The sequence below is a fragment of the Nycticebus coucang genome, chromosome 22 (genome assembly GCF_027406575.1).
Source record: "Nycticebus coucang isolate mNycCou1 chromosome 22, mNycCou1.pri, whole genome shotgun sequence".
Classification (NCBI taxonomy): domain Eukaryota; kingdom Metazoa; phylum Chordata; class Mammalia; order Primates; family Lorisidae; genus Nycticebus; species Nycticebus coucang.
The window spans coordinates 25873566-25896192 of record NC_069801.1 but is presented as its reverse complement, the minus strand read 5'-3'; the positions used below and the strand labels follow the sequence as shown (position 1 = coordinate 25896192).

At 46.5% G+C, this 22627-nt stretch overlaps 1 protein-coding gene across 1 annotated transcript in view; it reads right to left on the bottom strand.

Moving 5' to 3' along the window:
- Positions 1 to 18409, bottom strand: part of HDAC1 (histone deacetylase 1) — a 41848-nt gene extending 23439 nt beyond the window's left edge. The window contains exons 1-2 of the mRNA XM_053575582.1: positions 18274 to 18409; positions 7850 to 7962 (exon numbers count right to left, since the gene is read on the bottom strand). Coding sequence (XP_053431557.1) covers positions 7850 to 7962; positions 18274 to 18322 — 162 coding nt within the window. The 5' untranslated portion in view covers positions 18323 to 18409. The remainder of the gene's footprint in view (positions 1 to 7849; positions 7963 to 18273) is intronic.
- Between the last annotated feature and the right edge of the window lie 4218 nt (positions 18410 to 22627).

Below are 22627 nucleotides of genomic sequence, written 5' to 3'. Positions count from 1 at the left end.
CATCGTCCCAATCCACCATCTTTTTTGGCTTGGATTGTGGCAACAATCTAACATAATCTAGCTGTGAATTGATGCTCAATTTTACATGCAGAGTTATCTGTCTTAAAATGTAAATTATATCATGTCATTCCTCTCTAAAAACACGTCAGAGGATACTTGACAGTATCAAGTTTAAAATCTTTTTTTTTGTTGTTGTTTGCAGTTTTTGGCCGGGGCTGGGCCTGAACCCACCACCTCCGGCATATGGGGTGGGTGCCCTACTCCTTTGAGCCACAGGCGCTGCCCCTCAAGTTTAAACTCTTTAACCTGGCTTAGAAGACCAGAATAATCTGATTCCTGCTTACCTCTCTAGCATCCCCTTAAACATTTTATGCTCTAACCCACAGAACACCAAATTCAAAGCACTTACAGGCTAGCACAGTAGTTCACACCTGTAATCCCAGCACTCTGGGAGGCTGAGGTGAGTGGATGGATTCCTGGAACTCAGGAGTTTGAGACCACCCTAAGCAAGGCAAGACTCTCATCTCTACTAAAAAAAAGAAAAACTAGTCAGAGGTCATGGCAGGCACCTGTAGTCCCAGCTACTTGGGAGGCTGAAGAAAGAAGATTGCTTGGCTCAGTGCCTGTGGCTCAAGTGGCTAAGGCGCCAGCCACATACACCTAAGCTGGCAGGTTCGAATCCAGCCCAGTCCCGCCAAACAACAATGACAGCTGCAACCAAGAAATAGCCAGGGGCGGTGCCTGTGGCTCAGTGGGTAAGGTGCTGGCCCCATATACCGAGGGTGGCGGGTTCAAACCCAGCCCCAGCCAAACTGCAACAAAAAAATAGCCAGGTGTTGTGGTGGGCGCCTGTAGCCCTAGCTAGTCGGGAGGTTGAGGCAAGAGAATTGCCTAAGCCCAAGGATTTGGAGGTTGCTGTGAGCTATGATGCTATAGCACTCTACCGAGGGTTAATAAGTGAGACTCTGTCTCAAAAAAAAGAAAAGAAAAACAGCCAGGTGTTGTGGTGGACAACTACAATCCCAGCTACTTGGGAGGCGGAGGCAGGAGAATCACTTGAGCCCAGGAGTTGGAGGTTGCTGTAAGCTGTGATGTCACAGCACTCTACCCAGGGCGACAGCTTGAGGCTCTGCCTCAAAAAAAAAAAAGGATTGTTTGAGCCCAAGAGTTTGAGGTTGCTATGAGCTTATGATGATGCCACAGCACTCTAGCCAGGGTGACAGAGTAAAACTCTGTCTCAAAAAACAAAACCATCTCACATCTTCTGGTAAAAAAAAAAAAAAAAACACCTATAAGGGCCAGGCAGTTTAGCTAACTTGGTGCTTAAAATAAACAAAATAGCAGTGCATGGGGCGGCATCTGTGATTCAAAGGAGTAGGGCGCTGGGCCCCATATGCCGGAGGTGGCAGGTTCATACCCAGCCCCGGCCAAAAACTGAAAAAAAAAAAAAAAAAAAAAAAAAAAGGCAGTGCAAAGGGACAGCCTTTATTTACATAGCTCTAGCTCATTACTGCCACGAGGGAATTTGGGCCCAATAGGCAGATCCTTGCCAGTCAAATTTCACTTTTTCAAAGGCTGGCCATTAACATAAAGTTCTTAAAATACTTTGTGGGTTAAACAAATCATGTTTGAAGGGCTGAATTTATTTCACCCACTGTACCAATCTGCCAAGCATTATTTTACTTGCAATTCCCTAAGGGCAATCTCTCTCACCTTTAGGCCTCTTGGCACATGCTCTGACCCAAACCCTCTGCTCAACCTTTAGGCTGCAACTGAAAAGTCAAGATGGGGGCCAGGCACAGTGGCTCATACCTGTAATCCTAGCACTCTGGGAGGTCGAGGCGGGTGGATTGCCTGAGCTCAGGAGTTTGAGACCAGCCTGAGCCAGGGAGAAACCCCCCCCCCATCTCTAAAAATAGCAAGGCGTTGTGGTGGGTGCCTATAGTCCCAGCTACTCGGGAAGCTCAGGAAAGAGAATCACTTGAGCCCAAGAGTTTGAGGTTGCTGGGTGGTGCCTGTGGCTCAGTGAGTAGGGCACCGGCCCCATATGCCTAGGGTGACGGGTTCAAACCCAGCCCCAGCCAAACTGCAACAAAAAAATAGCCAGGCGTTGTGGCGGGCGCCTGTAGTCCCAGCTACTCGGGAGGCTGAGACAAGAGAATCGCGTAAGCCCAAGAGTTAGAGGTTGCTGTGAGCCGTGTGACGGCACGGCACTCTACCCGAATGCGGTACAGTGAGACTCTGTCTCTACAAAAAAAAAAAAAATTAAAAAAAGAAAGTGGGAACAATGCAACCTAAAAATTTGTACCCTCATATTAATTTGAAGTTTAAAAACAATAAACTTAAAAAAAAAAAAAAAGTTTGAGGTTGCTGTGAGCTATAATGCCATGGCATTCCACCTAGGGCCACCAAGTGGGACTCTATCTCAAAAAAAAAAAAAAAAAAAAAAGATACAGTAGTCCTCTCTCTGTGCAATTTCCATTTCCACAGTTGCAATTACCCACAATTAACCACAGTCTGAAAATATTAAATGGAAAATTCTAGAAATAAACAATTTGTAAGTTTTAAGAGCTATTCTGAGTAGTATGATGAAATCTCGAGCCATCTAGCTCTGTCCTACTCGGAACATGAATCATCCCTTTGTTCAGAGTATCCATGCTATATACACTACCCACCTGTTCGCTTAGATCACCGGTCAAGGTACTGTACAGTTTTGAGTTCCAGGAACAATTATTTTATTATTATTTTTTTTTGCAGTTTTTGGCCGAGGCTGGGTTTGAACTCACCACCTCCAATATATGGGGCCAGTGCCCTACTCCTTTGAGCCACAGGAGCCACCAATTATTTTATTTAATAATGGCCCCAAAGCACAAGATTAGTGATGGGGCAATTTTGATATGCCAAAGAGAAGCTGTAAAGTACTTCATTTAATTGAAAAGAAAATTCTCACCTAAATAAGGAAAAGAAAAAAAATCATACACTAAAGCTGCTAAGATCTATGACATGAATAAATCTTCTAAATGTGAAAATGTAAACAACATTTTGTTGGCCAGGCACAGTGGCTCACGCTTGTAACCCTAACACTCTGGGAGGCCGAGGCAGGTGGATTGTCTGAGCTCAGGAGTTTGAGACCAACATGAGCCAGAACGAGACCCCCATCTCTAAAATTAGCTGGGTGTTGTGGCAGGTGCCTGTAGTACCAATTACTTGGGAGGCTGAAGTAAGAGAATCACTTAAGCTCAAGAGTTTGAGGTTGAGCGGCGCCTGTGGCTCAGTCGGTAGGGCGCCAGCCCCATATACTGAGGGTGACGGGTTCAAACCCGGCCCCGGCCAAAACTGCAACCAAAAAATAGCCGGGCGTTGTGGCAGGCGCCTGTAGTCCCAGCTACTCGGGAGGCTGAGGCAAGAGAATCGCTTAAGCCCAGGAGTTGGAGGTTGCTGTGAGCTGTGTGAGGCCACGGCACTCTACCAAGGGCCATAAAGTGAGACTCTGTCTCTACAAAAAAAAAAAAAAAGAGTTTGAGGTTGCTGTGAGCAGAGGGAGACAAAGTGAGACGCCGTATCAAAAAAAAAAAAAAAAATACAGGCTTGGAACCCCTAGTACAGTGGTTACAGCGCCAGCCACATACACCCAGGCGGGTGGGTTCAAACCCAGCTGGGCCAACTAAACAACAATGACAACTGCAACAACAACAACAAAATAGCCAAGCATTGTGGCAGGCCCTGTAGTCCCAGCTACTTGGGAGGCTAAAGCAAGAGCCCAAGGCTTAAGCTCAAGAGTTTGAGGTTGCTGTGAGCTGTGACGCCAAGGCACTCTACTCAGTGCGACATAGTTACTCTGTCTCAAAAAAACAAAAACAATATATTGTCACAATTTTTCCATTGTATTATTAACTATTGTTCTTAATCTCTTACTGTGCCGGATTTATAAATTAAACTTTATCAGATATAAGAAAAAACATAATACAGAGGGTGCCGAAAAATGTGTACACATTTTAAGAGACTGCGCATTAGTTTTCAAAGTTGAATTGAAGGTACTGTTACTAGTCAGGTGTACCTAGAATTACTGATATCACTTCCAACAAGAATTTTTTTTTTTTTTTGAGACAAAATCTTACTCTGTTATCCAGACTAGACTACCAGTGCATCAAATGAGCTCAAAGCAACCTCAAACGCTGAGGTTCAAGTGGTCCTCCTGCCTCAGCATCCTGAGCAGCTGGGACTACAGGAGCCTGCCACAATGTCTGGTTAATTTTTTCTACTGTTAGTAGAAAGAGTCTCTCTCTTGCTCAAGCTGGTCTCAAACTCCTGATCTCAAGCAATCCACCTGCCTTGGCCTCCCAGAGTGCTAAGATTATAGGCATGAGCCACTGCACCTGGCCCCCAAAAAGATCTCTTAAAATGTGTACACATATTTTTGGCACCCTCAGTATACTACATACATAGGGTACAGTACTAGCCCTGGTTTCGAGTATCCACCGGGGAGGCCTGAAACATATCCCCTTTGGATGAAGGAGACTACTGCATTGACCTCACAGTCAAAAATCAGAAACTACAGGAAACAAAGCATCAGGAGTGAGACCCCATAAAAACAACAAACAGCAGAATCAGATCCACAGAGACCTGGAATATATTTTAAATTAAAAAGAACTGCATTGGGGTGGTGCCTGTGGCTCAAGGAGTAGGGTGCCGGTCCCATATGCGAGAGGTGGTATGTTCAAACCCAGCCCTGGCCAATAAAAAAAAAAAAAAAAAGAACTGCATTGAATTTCTATATAACAATAAGAAACTGAGGGCAGTGCCTGTGGCTCAGTGAGTAGGGCACTGGCCCCATACAACGAGGGTGGTGGGTTCGAACCCGGCCCCGGCCAAACTGCAACAAAAAATAGCTGGGTGTTGTGGTGGGCGCCTATAGTCCCAGCTACTCAGGAGGCTGAGGCAAGAGAATAGCCTAAGCCCAAAAGCTGGAGGTTGCTGTGAGCTGTGACGCCACCGCACTCTACTGAGGGCAATGAAGTAACACTCTGTCTCAAGAAAAAAAAAAAAAGGGCGGCGCCTGTGGCTCAAGGAGTAGGGCGCCGGTCCCATATGCCGGAGGTGGCAGGTTCAAACCCAGCCCCGGCCAAAAACCACAAAAAAAAAAAAAAAAAAAAAAGAAATCAAAAACAAAAACTTAAAAACATAAAATTTACAATAGCATTAAAAAATGAATTACTTGGAATAATATCTTCTAAAAGATGTAAATTACCTTATGGAGAAAATAAAAACTTTATTGACAGCCAAATCTCAAATGCCCCATGAACAGCAGAATAGATAAATTATGGTACACAGTATTCCACGTACCAAAAAAATGTATATTGTATAATTCTATTCACATCAAATTTAGCAAAATTAAACTATCTTGTTTAGGGATGTATATTAGGTAGTTAAATTATGAGAAAAGCAATGAAAAAATTAACAGAAAGGTCAAGATTCTAGTTACTTCTGGGGGAGGGAGGAAACTAATCACAAAGGGAAATACATAGGTTTCTAAAGTACTGGCAATGTTTTATTTCTTGAACTAGTTGGTGTTTACTTTGTATCAAGTTGTTAAATTACATTTATTTTATGTAATTTTCTGTACATATATTATATTTCACAGCAAAGATGCTAAAGGAAACCTTTTTGTGAGATATTTAAAAGACCTAAATAAATGGAGATATATCATGTTTATGGATTTGAAGACTTACATTCTCAAGATATTAATTCTCCCTAAGATGATGTATAGATTCAGTGAAATTTCAACCAAAATCCCTGTAGATTTGTTTGTGAAATTAAATTGATTCTAAAATATACAAAAGAATAAGGGCAATATCAGGTACGGTGGCTCAGGCCTATAATCCCAGCACTGTGGGGGGCTGAGGAGGGAGAATTGCTTGAGCTCAGGAGTTCGAGACTTGCCTCAGCAAGAGACCCCGACACCTAAAAAAAAATGGAAAAACCCAGCTGGGCGCAGCGGCCAGCACCTATAATCCCAGCAGCTTCTGGAGACTGAGGCAGCAGGTGCCCACAGCCTGACTCTGAGGTTGCAGTGAATTATGACGCCATTACACTCTACTCAGAGCATAGGGTGGGACTCTGTCTCGACAAAAAAAATAAATAAATAAGGGCTTGGCACCTGTGGCTCAAGCGGCTAAGGTGCCAGCCACATACACCTGAGCTGGCGGGTTTGAATCCAGCCTGGGCCCGCCAAACAACAATGACAGCTGCAACCAAAAAATAGTCATGGGTTGTGGCGGGTGCCTGTAGTTCCAGCTACTTAGGAGGCGGAGGCAGGAGACTGGCTTGAGCCCAGGAGTTGGAGGTTGCTGTGAGCTGTGATGCTAAAGCACTCTACCTACGGTGATAGCTTGAGGCTCTGTCTCAAAAAAAAAAAAAAACAAATAAATAAAAATAAAAAATAAGCAAGGAATAGCCAGGCGTTGTGGCGGGTGCCTGTAGTCCCAGCTACTTGGGAGGCTGAGGCAAGAGAATCGCTTAAGCCCAGGAATTGGAGGTTGCTGTGAGCTGTGATGCCACAGCACTTTACTGAGGGCCATAAAGTGAGACTCTGTCTCTACAAGACGAAGATTTTTTTTTTTTTGCAGTTTTTGGCCAGGGCTGGGATTGAATCCACCACCTCCAGTATAAGGGGCCGGCTCCCTACTCCTTTGAGCCACAGGCGCCGCTCGACTCTGTCTCTACAAAAAAAAAATAAAATAAAATAAGCAAGGAAATAAAAAAAATTAAAAAATAAGCAGGGCAATTAAAAAAAAAGAACAAGGGCAGATATCCCAGACAATGCCACAGAGTCACAGCAACCTCAAACTCATGGGCTTAAGCAATTCTCTTCCCTCAGCCTCCCAAGTAGTTGGGACAACAGGCGCCCACCACAGTGCCTGCCTATTTTTTGTTGTTTTCATTATTATTTAGCAGGCCCAGGCCGGGTTCAAACCCACCACCCTAGGTGTATGTGGCTGCGCTGTAACCACTGTGCTACGGGCACCGAGCCAGATGCTGAAATCTTGTACATTTTTTGTTTGTTTGTTTTGAGACAGGGTCTCATTCTGTTGCTTGGGATAGAGTGCAGTGTTATCATAGCTCACCGCAACCTCAAACTCCTCAGCCTAATCGATCCTCCTGCTTTGGCCTCCTGAGTAGCTGGGACTATAGGCACAAACCACCACCCCCAACTAATTTTTTATTTTTAGCAAAGATGGTGTCACGCTTGCTCAGGTTGGTCTCAAACAATCTTCCAACCTCAACCATTCAAGGCCACTGTGCCTGGCCATATATATATATATATATAGATATAGATATAGATATATTTTTTTTTTTTTGTAGAGACAGAGTCTCACTTTATGGCCCTCGGTAGAGTGCCATGGCATCACAGAGCTCACAGCAACCTCCAACTCCTGGGCTTAAGCGATTCTCTTGCCTCAGCCTCCCAAGCAGCTGGGACTATAGGTGCCTGCCACAACGTCCAGCTATTTTTTGGTTGCAGTTCATCTGGGGCCGGGTTTGAACCTGCCACCCTCGGTATATGGGGCCGGCGCCTTACCAACTGAGCCACAGGCGCCGCCCTGGCCTTATATATTTTTAAATTGTTTAATGTATACAATATAATTTATTCATTTACATGTGGGTCTCCAGCACTGGAGTGAACACCTTAAAAACAGAATCTTTGTCATTTTCTGTGTCTACCACATAACAGCAACACAACAGGTTTGATGGATGAATGAATGAGTAGTTGAGAAAACGAGATAATGAGTGGCATTTGGGGAATCAGAACTGATGAGGTTAGGGAGCAGTAGCACTCCCAGTAACTCACATAGATTTCCATTTTTCTGTAGAGACCATAGTTAAGTAGCAAATTGTGAGTCATGCGGATTCGGTGAGGCTTCATTGGGTGGCCTTGTCCATAATAATAATTTCCAACATCCCCTGAAGAAGAAAGAGTGACAGTTTCAGCAACACAGTTAGACATATACTCCCAGGAGAACCCAGGAATTTTTATAACTACCAGCAAACTCTTTTTCTAGTAGTTTCTTTCCCTAGTTTTCAAGATTCTTTCCCACCTTAAAGAAGGGTAATTCCAAAAGAAAAAAAATCGAAAAACAGTGGACCCCACGAGGTCAGCATTTAAGTATCACAGTCTAGCTCATGTTCTTCTATTGGAACCCACAGGCACCAGACAGCATGAGGGTTCATTCTAAAGCTACTGAGAACAACAGCCAGGGAGATGATTCAACTCACTATACCTCCAAGGAATTCCCTCCTGCAACAGAAAAATTACCATCACTACTCAGAATTATTATAAGCTACAGTTCACTTCTTATATATTGTGACATTTATGGTGTCAAAGCACATTCACTTTATTTTCCTACTGGATCCTCATAATAACACAATAAAATGGCTAGAACAAGGAGTATTATTACTATTTTACAGATAGGAAAACTAATCTTGTATCATGGCTTGCTTCATCTATTGAAATAACCTTTTTTTCCTTTTTTTTTGGAGACAGTCTTACTATGTTGCCCTCGGTAGAGTGCTGTGACATCACAGCTCACAGCAACCTCCAACTCCTGGGCTCCGGAGATTCCCTTGTCTCAGCCTCCCAAATAGCTGGGACTACAGGCGCCCGCCACAAAGTCCGGCTATTTTTTTTTTTTTTTTTTGTAGAGACAGAGTCTCACTGTACCACCCTCTGGTAGAGTGCCATGACGTCACATGGCTCACAGCAACCTCTAACTCATGGGCTTAGGCGAACCTCTTGCCTCAGCCTCCCGAGCAGCTGGGACTACAGGTGCCCGCCACAACGCCCGGCTATTTTTTTGTTGCAGTTTGGCTGGGGCTGGGTTTGAACCCACCACCCTCGGTATACGGGGCTAGCGCCCTATTCACTGAGCCACAGGCGCCGCCCAAGTCCGGCTATTTTTTTGTTGCAATTAGGCTGGGGCCGGGTTTGAACCCACCACCCTTGGCATATGGGGCTGGCGCCCTGCCCACTGAGCCACAGGTGCCACCTTATTTTTTCTTTTTTTGGTTGTAGTTGTCATTGTTGTTTGGCAGGCCAGGCCTGGTTTCAAACCCACCAGCTCTGGTGTATATGTCTGGCGCCCTAAATGCTGAGCTATAGGCACCAAGCCTATCAAAATGACCTTCTAATGGGTCCCTCCACCTTCAGTTTAAACTACTTGCCACACTGTTGCCACGAGTTGTTTTCCTAATTTACAACTATGATAACATTATTCTTCTGCTCAAAAAATCCTTTATGGGCCAAGCGCATGGTTCAGGCCTGTAATCCTAGCACTCTGGGAGGCTGAGGCAGGTGCATTGCTTGAGCTCACCAATTGGAGACCAGCCTGAGCAAAAGTGAGACCCCAAACCTACCAGCCCCAGTGTATGTGGCTGGCACGCTAGCCACTGAGCTACAGGCACCGAGCCAGGGGGAGAACTTCCTGAGCCTAGGACAACATAGGGAGACCTCTCAAAAACTAATAACATGAGTAGACTGGGTTTTTTTATTTATTTATTGAGACAAAGTCTCACTTTGCTGGCCTCGGTAGAGTGCTGTGGCATCACTCTTTTCTCAAGTATTCATTTTCGCTACTAAAAAATAGAAAAACTGAAGCAAGAGGATCGCTTGCACCTGAGTTGGAGGTTGCTGTGAGCTACGATGCCATGGCATCCTCACCCTCAATCAATAGCTTGAGACTGTTGTCTCAAAAAAAAGAAAAAAAATCCTTTATGGTTCCCTATTCCCTAGGCATAACTACAAAAATAACTTCAGTACAGCCAGGTGCAGTGGCACGAGCCTGCGAGGGAGGCTGAGAGGGGAGAACTTTTTTCTTTTCTTTTTTGAGACAGAGTCTCACTATGTCGCTCTCAGTAGAATGCCGTGGCATCACAGCTCACAGCAACCTCCATTTCTCAGGCTTAAACATTTCTCTTGCTTCAGCCTCCCAAGTAGCTGGGACTACAGGCCCCTGCCACAATGCCCAGCTATTTTTTTTTTTTTATTCTAATTTTTTTTTTTATTTTTTTGCAGTTTTATTTATTTATTTTTTTGCAGTTTTTGGCCGGGGCTGGGTTTGAACCCACCACCTCCGGCATATGGGGCTGGCGCCCTACCCCTTTGAGCCATAGGTGCCACCCCCAGCTATTTTTTTTTTTTTTTTTTTATTGTAGTTGTCACTGTTGTTTAGCCAGCCCAGGCTGGGTTCGAACCTACCAGCCCCAGTATATGTGGCTGGTACCCTAGCCACTGAGCTCAGGGGCTAAGCCAGGGGGAGAACTTCTTGAGCCCAGCACAACATAGGGAGACCTTCTTGAAGGCTATGGTCCCTACCTGAGGGACATTCTGAGTTCCATTGCACCTAATCCTTAGAAACCTCTATCACGGGGCGGCGCCTGTGGCTCAGTCAGTAAGGCGCCGACCCCATATACCGAGGGTGGCGGGTTCAAACCCGGCCCCAGCCAAACTGCAACCAAAAAATAGCCGGGCGTTGTGGCGGGCGTCTGTAGTCCCAGCTGCTCGGGAGGCTGAGGCAAGAGAATCGCTTAAGCCCAGGAGTTGAGGTTGCTGTGAGCTGTGTGAGGCCACAGCACTCTACCCAGGGCCATAAAGTGAGACTCTGTCTCTACAAAAAAAAAAAAAAAGAAACCTCTATCACGGCCAGGCGTGGTGGGTCACACCTATAGTCCCAGCAACGTGGGAGGCTGAGGCAAGTGGATTGCCTGAGCTCGGAGGTTCGAAACCAGTATGAGCAAGAATGAGCCAGAGTGAAACTCCGTCTCTACTAACATCAGAAACCGTTGGACGTTGTAGCGGGCATCTGTAATCCCAGCTACGGGGGAGGCAAAGGGAAAAAGAATCGCCAAAGGAATAACATTTAAAAAAAAAAGAAAAGAGGGCGGCGCCTGTGGCTCAAGGAGTGGGGCGCCGGTCCCATGTGCCGGAGGTGGCGGGTTCAAGCCCAGCCCTGGCCAAGAACCACAAAAAAAAAAAAGAAAAGAAAAAAAGAAAAGAAACACACCAAAAAATCTTCAAAACGAAGAAGAATGGGGCAGCCACTGTGGCTCAGTGAGTAAGGCGCCGGCCCCATATGCCGAGGGTGGCGGGTTCAAACCCAGCCCCGGCCAAACTGCAACAAAAAAATAGCCGGGCGTTGTGGCGGGCGCCTGTAGTCCCAGCTGCTCTGGAGGCTGAGGCAAGAGAATCACGTAAGCCCAGGAGTTGGAGGTTGCTGTGAGCCGTGTGACGTCACGGCACTCTATGGAGGGCGGTACAGTGAGACTCTGTCTCTACAAAAAAAAAAAAAAAAAACGAAGAAGAATGAACAAGCAAGCTGAAATTAAAAAATAAAAATAAAAAGAAACCTCTATCACTCCTAGTCCCTTACTATATCTTCAGCCTCTCCCTCTCATCTAGCTGTTTTCCTTAAGAATTTGAATGTACTCAACTCTCAGCCACTACATCTCCCTTTTATTTTTTCTTTTAATTAATTATTTATTTATTTTTGAGACAGAGCCTCAAACTGTCACCCTGAGTAGAGTGCCGTGGCACTCTACCAAGGGCGATAAAGTAAGATTCTGTCTCTACAAAAAAAATAAAAAAAGAAAGAAAAGAAAAAATTAGGGCGGCACCTGTGGGTCAAAGGAGTAGGGCACTGGCCCCATATACCAGAGGTGGTGGGTTCAAACCCGGCCCTGACCAAAAACTGCAATAAATAAATAAATTAATTAAATTAAATTAAAATTAAAGAAAAGTTCAACCTGGCTCGGCGCCTGTAGCTCAGCGAGGGCACCAGCCACATACACGGGAGCTGGCGGGTTCAAACGAAGCTGGGGCCTGCCGAACAATGACCACTACAACCAATAAATAGCTGGACATTGTGGTGGGCACCTGTAGTCCCAGCTACTTGGGAGGCTGAGGCAAGAGAATCGCTCAAGCCCAAGAATTTGAGGTTGGTGTGAGTTGTGATGCCACAGCACTCTACCGAGGGTGACAAAGTGAGACTCTGTCTCAAAAAAAAAAAAAAGTTCAACCTGATGTCTCCTTTTCACCTATCTATTCATTCCTCAATCTAGTGCGATTTAAGTTCTGTCCCAATTGCTTCAAATACCTGCCCAAACTCTCCCTCCTTTGGCTTTTATAACCCAACAGTTTTTTGGTTCTTACCTCTCTGGGCCCACCCCTCTGTATCTTTATTCATTTAATCAACAAGTATTTATTGAGAGCCTACTATGAGTTAGGATTGCGGCTTTGGGATACAGAGGTAGACAAAGCACAGCCCCATTCCCTAAGAAGCTGACCTATCTGCAAGAAATATGACCAAGCAAATGAGCATTTCCAATATATAGTGACAGATGCTGTGACAGGGGAGTATAGGGAATGAGAGGCCCTAGACCAGTGGTTCTCAACCTTCCTAATGCCGTGACCCTTTCATACAGTTCCTCAAATTGTGGTGACCCTCAACCATAAAATTATTTTCGTTGCTACAGTTGGGGGTTACCACAACACGAGGAACTGTATTAAAGGGCTGCAACATTAGGAGGGTTGAGAACCACTGCCCTAGACTTTTTCTCATTCTACTTCCTTAGAATTCTACACTGGATCCACTTCACCTACAGGCAGTCCCTGAATTAGGAATATCAGACTTATGTACAACTTGTACTTACAAACAGGGGCTATTACAGGTAACAGGTAAATGTACCTATTCCAATTTACAGACAAATTCTTTTTTTTTTTAAAAAGCTCATTGTCTTTATTTATTTATTTATTTTGTGGTTTTTGGCCGGGGCTGGGTTTGAACCCTCTACCTCCGGCATATGGGACCGGTGCCCTACTCCTTGAGCCACAGGCGCCGCCCCAGACAAATTCTTTTTTATTAATTGAGAGAGAGTTTCAATTTGTCACCGTTGGTAGAGTACTGTGGGGTCACAGCTCACAGCAACCTCAAACTGTATGGTGCAAGCGATTCTCTTTCCTCATCCTCCCAAGTAGCTGGGACTACAGGTACCCAACACAACACCTGGCGATTTTTTTTTTGTGTGGTTTTTTTGGCAAGGGCTGGGTTTGAACCCACCACCTACGGCATATGGGACCAGCGCCCTACTCCTTGAGCCACAGGTGCCGCCCACGCCCGGCGATTTTAAGAGATGGAGGTCTGGCTCTTGCTCAGGCTGGTCTCGAACCCGTGAGCTCAGGGCAAGCCACCCACCTTGGCTTCCCAGAGTGCTAGGATTATGGAAGTGAGCCACCTTGCCCAGCCTTACATACAAATTCAACTTAAAAACAAACCTACAGAACCTATCTCATTGTTAACCTTGGGACTACCTGTATACAACATCTTGGGTAACTGAATGCTCTGTAAAATTTACTGTAACTAAAACTACTATCTGGACCAGGCATGGTTCATATCTGTAATGCCAGCACTTTGTGAGGGTAAGGCAGGAAGATCACATGAGGTCAGAAGTTTAAGACCAGCCTGGGCAACATAGTGAGACCTGCCGCTAAAACTACTATCTATATGGTGACTCTTAGTCTGAATGTGTCCACAAAAATTCATGTGTTGGAAACTTAATCTCTATTGCCAACAGTGTGGGGAGGTGAAAGGTTTTTGGGAGGTGTTTAGGTCATGAGGGCTCCACCCACATGAACAAGATTAACACCCTTATAAAAGGGGCTGACAGAGGAAGTTTATCTCCCTTTTTGCCCTTCTGCTTTCTGCCATGTGGGTATATAGGGTCTAAGGTATCATTATCCTTGGCCAGACCCCAAATACTGCTGCCTTGATCTTCCCAGGCTCCAGAACTGTGAAAAATACATTTCTGGTGGTGCCCATAGCTCAGTGGGAGTGCGCTGGCCACATACACCAAGGCTGGTGGGTTTGAACGTGGCACAGGCCAGCTAAAATAAACAATGACAACTGCAACAAAAAAAATAGACAGGCGTCATAGCGGGTGACTGTAGTCCCAGCTACTTGGGAGGCTGAGGCAAGAGAATGGCTTGAGCCCAAGAATTTGAGGTTGCTGTGATGCCATGGCTTGAGCCCGAGAGTTTGAGGTTGCTGTGACGCCATAGCACTCCACCCAGGATGACAGTTTGAGACTCTATCATAAAAAAAAAAAAAAGAGGGCGGCGCCTGTGGCTCAGTGAATAGGGCGCCGGCCCCATATACCGAGGGTGGCGGGTTCAAACCCAGCCCCGGACAAACTGCAACAAAAAAATAGCCGGGCGTTGTGGCAGGCGCCTGTAGTCCCAGCTACTTGGGAGGCTGAGGCAGGAGAATCGCTTAAGCCCAGGAGTTGGAGGTTGCTGTGAGCTGTGTGACGCCACGGCACTCTACCGAGGGCAATAAAGAGAAACTCTGTCTCTACAAAAAAAAAAAAGAAAAGAAAAATACATCTGGTTTGTTTTGTTTGTTTGTTTTCTTTTAGAGACAAAGTCTCACTCTGTCACCCGCAGTGGAGTGCTGTAGCATCATAGCTCACAGCAACCTCCAGCTCATGGTCTTAGGCGATTCTTTTCACCTCAGCCTCCTGAGTAGCTGGGACTACAGGCGCCATCACTACGCCCAGCTATTTTTTGTTGCAGTTTGGCCGGGGCTGGGCTTGAACCCGCCACCCTTGGTATATGAGGCCGGCACCCTACCCACTGAGCCCCAGGCACAGCCCGTTATTGTTGTTTTTTTTAAATAGAATCTCAAGGTGTCGGGGCGGCGCCTGTGGCTCAAAGTGGTAGGACGCCGGTCCCATATGCTGGAGGTGGCAGGTTCAAACCCAGCCCTGGCCAAAAAAAAACCCACAAAAAAAAAAAAAAAATCTCAAGGTGTCGCCCTGAATAGAATACCATTGCATCATCACAGCTGAAAGCAACCTCCAACTCTTGGGCTGAAGCGGTCCTCTTGCCTCAGTTTTTTCTATTTTTAGTAGAGACAGGGTCTCACTCTTGCTCAGGCTAGTTTCGAACCCATGAACCAAGCAAACCACTCACCTTGGCCTTCCACAGTGCTAGTATTACAGGTATGAGCCACTGTGCCCAGCCTTTTTTTTTTTTTTAAATAAAGACAGAGTCTCATTATGTTGCCCAGGGTGGAATACAGTGTCATGATTATAGCTCATTGCAACCTTAAACTCCTGGGCTCAAGCAATCCTCCTGCTTCAGCCTCCCAAGTTGCTAGATACAGGGACTCATCACCAAGCCCTGGTAATTTTTAAAATTTTTTGTAGAGGCTGGGTGCAGTGGTTTACACTTGTAATCCTAGCAATTTTGGAGCCTAAGGCAGGGTTGCTTGAGGTCAAGAGTTCCAGTCCAATTAAGCCAAGAGTAAGACCCTATCTATACCAAAAAAGACGGAAGGAAGGGAGGAAGGAAGGAAGGGAAGAAAAAAAGAAAGACAAGGGAAAAAAAATGAGCCAGGCATCATGGCATATGCCTTAGTCCCAGCTACTTGGGAGGCTGAGGCAGGAGGATGGCTTGAGCCCAGGAGTTTGAGGTTGCTGTGAGTTAGGCTGACACCATGGCACTCTAACCTGGGGCAACAGAGGGAGACTCTGTCTCAAAAAATAAATAAACAAAAATAAATAAAAATAAATTACCCAGTCTGTAGTGTTCTGTTCTCATAGCACAAAACGGACTAAGACACTGGTGATTACCAAAAATCTCTATTTCCTCACTTCTGTCTTCTAAATTGCCTACTGGATGCCTCTACTTGAATGTCCCCTAGACATCTCAATAGTTTTGGGGTTGTTTTGTTTTTTGAGACAGAGTCTTACTCTGTCGCCTTGGGTAGAATGCCATGGCTCATAGCAACCTCAAACTCTTGGGCTCAATGATCCTCCTGCCTCAGCCTCCCAAGTAGCTGGGACTATAGGCAGCTACCATAATGTCTGGCTAATTTTTTCTATTTTTTTTTTTAATGCCGTGGCTGGGTTTGAACCCACCACCTCCGGTATATGGGGCCGGCACCCTACTCCTTGAGCCATAGGTGCCACCCAATTTTTTCTATTTTTAGTAGAGACAGGGTCTGTCTCTTGCTTATTCTGGTCTTGAACTAAGCTCAAGCAATCCACCTGCCTCAGCCTCCCAGAGTGCTAAGATTACAAGCATGAGCCATCATGCCTGGCTCCTCAATAGTTATTAGGTGCCTGTGGCTTAAAGGGGTAGGACACTGGCCCCATATACGGGAGGTGGCAGGTTCAAACCCGACCCTGGCCAAAAACTGCAAAAATAAATAAATAAATAAAAATAAGTAAAACAGGATGGCACCTATGGCTCAAGGAGTAGGGCGCTGGCCCCTTATACCAGGGATTGTGGGTTCAAGCCTAGCCCTAGGCAAAGCTGCAAAAATATATATATATTATTATTTATAATAATAAATAAATAAAACAGGCTGAGCTGGATGGCTCACACCTGTAATCCCAGCATTTGGGAGGCCAAGGCAGGTGGATTGCCTGAGCTCACAGATTTGAGACCACCCTGAGCCAGAATGAGACCCCATCTCTAAAAAATTAGCCAGGCATTGTGGTGGGCACCTGTAGTCCCAGCTACTTGGGAGGCTGAGGCAAGAGGATCACTTGAACCCAAAAGTTGGAGGTTGCTGTGAGCTAAGATGCCATAGCACTCTACTAAGGTGACCAAATGAGGCTCTGTCTCAAAAAAAAGTTCGATGCCCATAGTTCAGTGTTTAGGGCACCGGCCACATACACTGGGGCTGGTGGGTTCGAACCCGTTCTGGGCCTGCTAAACAACAATAGCCAGGAGTTGTGGCAGGCACCTATAGACCCAACTACTTAGGAGGCTGAGGCAAGAGAATCACGTAAGCCCAAGAGTTTGAGGTTGCTGTGAGCTGTGACGATATGGTACTCTACCAACGGCGACAAAGTGACACTGTCTCAAAAAACAAAAACAAAAACCCCTAAAGTCATCAACCAACATGGTCTTCTCCAAATACCCACCATCAAATTGCCCACACCAGAAAGTTGGGATCCATGCTTTCTTGGCTACCCTACATTCATGAATTTCTTTCCCAGAGTGCTATTTCTTTTTTTTGTGTGTGTGGTTTTTGGCCGGGGCTAGGTTTGAACCTGCCACCTCCGGCATATGGGACCGGCGCCCTACTCCTTGAGCCACAGGCGCCGCCCAGAGTGCTATTTCTAAGATATAAACTTAATGATGTCACTAACCTGCATAAAACTTTAATGATTCACAAGTGCCCTCAGAATAAAGTCCAATTTCCTTGGGATGGTATGCCCGGCCCTCATGATCTGGTCCCTATTTACTTCTTCAGCCTCATCATTTGCAACCCTCCCCCTCACTCCTGCTCCCTGCCTTCTGCACTAGGCCCCCAAAATCTATCCCTCAGCCATACTGTACAAATGCCTGCTGATTTTTCAAGGTGCTATCCTCTCTCTTGCCTCTGAGTTTGCTGTTATCTCTACTTTCCTTGTGCCTGGCTAAGAACTTTAGATGGCTAAGTCCCTTTCTGTCCTGACGACTGAGGCTAGGTTGGAAATCTCTTCTCTATGCTCTCCTAGCACTCAGAGCTCGCCTCCACCCCAGCACTGACACTGGAGAGTACTTCTGTAGTCGTCTATCTTCTTCTCTAGACTGTGAGCTGAGGAAAAGAAAGGGGACTTGATTGTTCTCAACCGCATGGCCCCAGCACCTGAGCACTACTTAGAACAGAGTAAGGGGCTCCAGCGATTTTGTTAAATGAAAAGTCTGTTTTAGCAGGTTGCATCCTTCCCCTTCCAATCCCAGGCGCCCCATGTCGCAGCAGCAATTGCAGGCCCTGTTCAGAGACTGGGGGAGGGGAATCGGGTGACCAGTCTTGCAGGACTCTCACCAAAGATGAGGTAGGAGAAGGACAGTGAAAGTAGCTTTGTATTCTTAACAGGAATATACATCTTGCAACCGTCTGCATCAGATTCTGCCTCCCGCCGCAGACACAGCCTTCCTTCCAAGAGTCCCATGCAAACTCTCCCCATCAGACTTCGGAATCTCCCACTAAGGTTGCCTCAGGCTTCCCCCACACGACCCCCGCTCGGCCTCAGCCTCGACCTCCTTTTCCCTCAGCCTCCTCCTTCAGCCTCGACCTCCTCCCCTCAGCCTCCTCGCTCAGCCTCCCTCTCCCCGCGGCCTCAGCTTCCAACGCCTCAGCTCCCCGCAGCCTCTCTCCAAGTGCTCCAGCCTCAGCCGCCCTCTCCTCGGCCCCGCCCCGCCCCCGCCGCGAAGACAGTGCTCACCGTCGTAGTAGTAACAGACTTTCCTCCTGGTGCCCTGCGTCTGCGCCATCTTGCTCGCCTCCCGTCCCTCCCGTCAGTCGGTCCGTCAGCCCTCCCGCCCGCGGCTCCGCTCAGCGTCCGACCCAGGGGGAAGGGGGCGGGTCTCCAGCCCGCTCCGCCCGTCCCCTCCCGGGCTCACCTATAGCCGCGCAGCCCGGGCACCAATCCAGCCAATCAGCTTGCGCAGGGATGGGCCCGGAACTCGGCAGGGGGCAAGGGCAGCCCTGAGAGGCCGCGGAGGGCCCCCTGGGCCTGTACCAAGGTCCGCAACGGAGGGGTGGGGGAGCTGCCCGGGGACCGTACCATCAGTCCCGGGGGAGGAAAGCTGCTCCGTGAACTTCACAGTCCCGTTTCGTTCCTGGGACCGTGCTTGGAGGTCAGAGGCCAACTTTCTGATTTTACAGAAAAATAAACCGAGGCCTACAGGCGGAAAGTGACTTGCACAAGATCATTCAGTTAATAAAGGGGCTGAACCTGGGTTAGAATGCTGGTTCTGAGGTGGGGGAGAAACTGACAAGAAAGGGAAAGAAAACGAATGTTCCAATGTTCGTAGAGGGCCTGCTGTGGGCCAAGTGCTGTGCAAAAGTTTTACCAGTTATTCCTCGCAACAGCTCTGGTGGAGGGCTTTTTAATCCCATTTTACAAATAAGGATAAAGAAGTTAAGGCCTTTGTGAATTGTTTAGAGTTCAACAACCAGTAATTTTGAATGCTTGCTGTGCACCAGAGGCACTGTAACAAAGTGGCAAAACCTAACGTTCCCTGACTCCCAAAGCCTATCTATCTGACACATTCACCCAGGGTTACTGAGGAGTCTCTTTAAACAGGAGGAAATGGAATTATCCCACTATAAAAAGTCAGGATTTCTCAACCTGGAAGCTAATAATATATGGGGTAGGTCACATTTGTAGGGGGGCTGTCTTGTACATTGAAGGATGTTTAGCAGAATCCTTGGTCTCTACCCCTTAGATGCTAGTAGCACTCCCACCCCAGATGTTACAACCAAATTGTATTCAGACTTTGTCAAGTGGGGGTGAGGGGGCACGCCCTACTTCTCCTCTTGAGAACCACTGTGCTAGATCATCAACTGATTACTCCTGGAAGCTGAAAATGGGCATGGTGGCTCACATGTGTAATCCCAGAGTTGTGAGAAGGTGAGGCAGGAGGATCCCTTGGGGCCAAGAGTTCAAAAGCAGGCTGGGCAACATACCAAGACTCCCATCTCTCTCTCTCTCTCTTTTTTTTTTTTTTTTTTTTTTTTGAGACAGAGTCTCACTCTGTTGCTCTGTGCCATCATAACTCACAACCTCAAACTGTTGGGCTCAAGCAATCCTCTTGCCTCAGCCTCCTGAGTAGCTGGGACTACAGGTGCCTGCCACAAATACCTGGCTAGTTTTTCTATTTTTAGTAGACACAGGCTCTCACTGTTGCTCAGGCTGGTCTTGAACTCCTGAGCTCAAGCAATCCACACGCCTTGGCCTCCCAGAGAGCTAGGATTATAGGCGTGAGCCACCACACCCAAGACCCCATTTCTTAAAAAAAATTTTTTTTTCTTTTGAGACAGAGCCTCAAGCTGTCGCCCTGGGTAGAGTACTGTGGCATCACAGCTCACAGCAACCTCCAACTCCTGGGCTAAAGCGATTCTCTTGCCTCCACTTCCCAAGTAGCTGGTACTACAGGTACCCGCAACAGTGCCCAACTGTTTTTTGGTTGTAGCCGTCATTGTTTGGTGGGTCTGGACTGGATTCCAACCTGCCAGCTCAGGTGCATGTAGCTGCTTGAGCCACAGGCCCCGAGCCAAAAAAAAATTTTTTTTTAATGATCTGGGTGTAGAATATGTGCCTATAGTCCCAGCTACTGGTGAGACTGAGGTGGGAGAATCTCTTGAGCCCAGGAACTGGAGGTTACAATGAGCTACAATCGTGCCACTGTACTCCAGCCTGGACAGCAAAGGGAAACCCTGTTGCTACACAAAAGAAGAAAGAAAGTAAACTAAGGCCAGGCACAGAGGCTCACACCTGTAATCCTTGCACCCTGGGAAACAGAAGTGGGAGGATCCATTGTCATGCTTGTAGTCCCAACTACTTGGAAAGCTGAGGCAAGAGGCTCACTTGAACCCAGAAGTTGAAGGTTGCTGTGAAGTAGGCTGATGCCAAGACCCTCTAGCTCAGTGGTTCTTAACCTTCTTAATGCCGCAACTCTTTAATACAGTTCCTGTGGTTCACGACCCACAGATTGAGAACAGCTGCTCTAGCTCAATAACAGAGTGAGACTGTCTAAAAAAATGAAAAAAGAAAGCTAAAAGTTGGAAAAGCATAGTGCTAGACTATTAAAATGAGAACTACAACAATACTAATATTTAATGAGTATTTACTATGTGCCCAGCATTGTGCTAAATTATGTGTGGTCCTACACTCAATAAGATACATTTTTTTTCTTTCTTTTTTTTTGTAGAGACAAGAGTCTCACTTTATTGTCCTCAGTAGAGTGCCATGGCGTCACACTGCTCACAGCTTCCAACTCCTGGGCTGAGATAGGTGGAACTACAGGCACACCCGCCACAACGCCCGGGTATTTTTTTGTTGCATTTTGGCCAGGGCCAGGTTTGAACCCATCACCCTCGGTATATGGGCCCAGTCCCCTACCCACTGAGCCACGGGCGCCACCCATTAAGATACATTTTCTGCCTCTTTAAAGAGTACTTGGGGCTGACGCAGTGGCTCACACCTGTAATCCTAACACTCTGGGAGGCCAGTGTGGGTGGATTGCCTGAGCTCATGGGTTCGAAACCAGCCTGAGGAAGAGTGAGATCCCTCTACTAAAAATAGAAAAACCGAAGCAAGAGGCTCACTTGAGCCCAAGAATTTGAGGTTGCTGTGAGCTATGACACCATGGCACTCTACCCAGGGCGATAGCTTGAGACTCTGTCTCAAAAAAATAAATAAGTAAAATAAAGAGTACTTGGGGACTTGTGTTGCTCAGTTCGGAACTGCATTTGGACCATTAATTATAAGGTAGCAGAAGAACTAAGTAAGACTGAGTGGTTCCATTAAAGAAAGACCAAAGGGGCATGGAAGAAACCCAATTTCCGGGTAGCACCTGTGGCTCAGCGGGTAGGGTGCCGGCCCCATATGCCGAGGGTGGCAGGTTCAAACCCAGCCCCTGCCAAACTGCAACAAAAAAATAGCCGGGTGTTGTGGCGGGCGCCTGTAGTCCCAGCTACTTGAGAGGCTGAGTCAAGAGAATCGCCTAAGCCCAAGGATTTGGAGGTTGCTGTGAGCTGTGTGAGGCCATGGCACTCTACCGAGGGCAATAAGGTGAGACTCTGTCTCTACAAAAAAAAAAAAAAAGAAACCCAATTTCCTATTCCATATTGCTGCTTCTCAGCTTCTCTGGGGTGGCTTTGAACACTTAACCTTTTGAGGCCTCTGTTTCCCTCTTTGTGAAATGAGAAGAATGATAGAAAGCACACAGACTTGGGCTGCACACGGTGTCCACAAGTGGAGGAGGGTGGAGATCAGATGACATCATGGGTGTGGCAGCAGGTCAGGCAGGTGATGTAAATGAATGGATTTATGTTATGACTCAGTCATATTAGATTGCATATTTTTAAAATTAGATTATTTTTCACTTTCATACAGAAATATGATTTTCCCCCATTTTTCATCTAACTCACTGCCATCTTCAGGTATCTTTAATTCTCTTATTTATTTATTTATTTATTTATTTATTTATTTACAGTTTTTGGCCGAGGCTAGGTTTGAACCCACCACCTCCGGCATATGGGGCCGGCCCTCTCTCACTTTTTAAATGGAAATGTGGGTGCTGAAAAATCGTTTCCTCTTTTTTTTTTTGAGACAGAGTCTATGTTGCCATGGAGATAGAGTGCAATGGCATCATAGCTCACAGCAACCTCAAATTCCTAGGCTCAAGTGATTCTCTGGTCTCAGCCTCCCGAGTAGCTGGGACTATAGGCACCCGCCACAATGCCCGGCTATTTGTAGAAACAGGGTCTCACTCTTTCTCAGGCTTGCTCAGTCTCAAACTTCTGAGCTCAAGCAATCCACCCATCTCAGCCTCCCAAAGTGCTGGGATTACGGGCTGAGCCACTACGCCAGCTTGCCCAGATATTTTTAGAGGCAGGGTCTCGCTCTGGCTCAGGCTGGTCTCGAACTCGTTAGCTTAGGTGATCCACCTACCTTGGTCTTCCAGAGTGCTGGGATTACAGACCACCATGCCCAGCCCTATTTCCTCTTTATTATTGTAAGAACAGAAGAGCAAGCTTGATGAGCAATAGCTACTAATATACACTTTCTA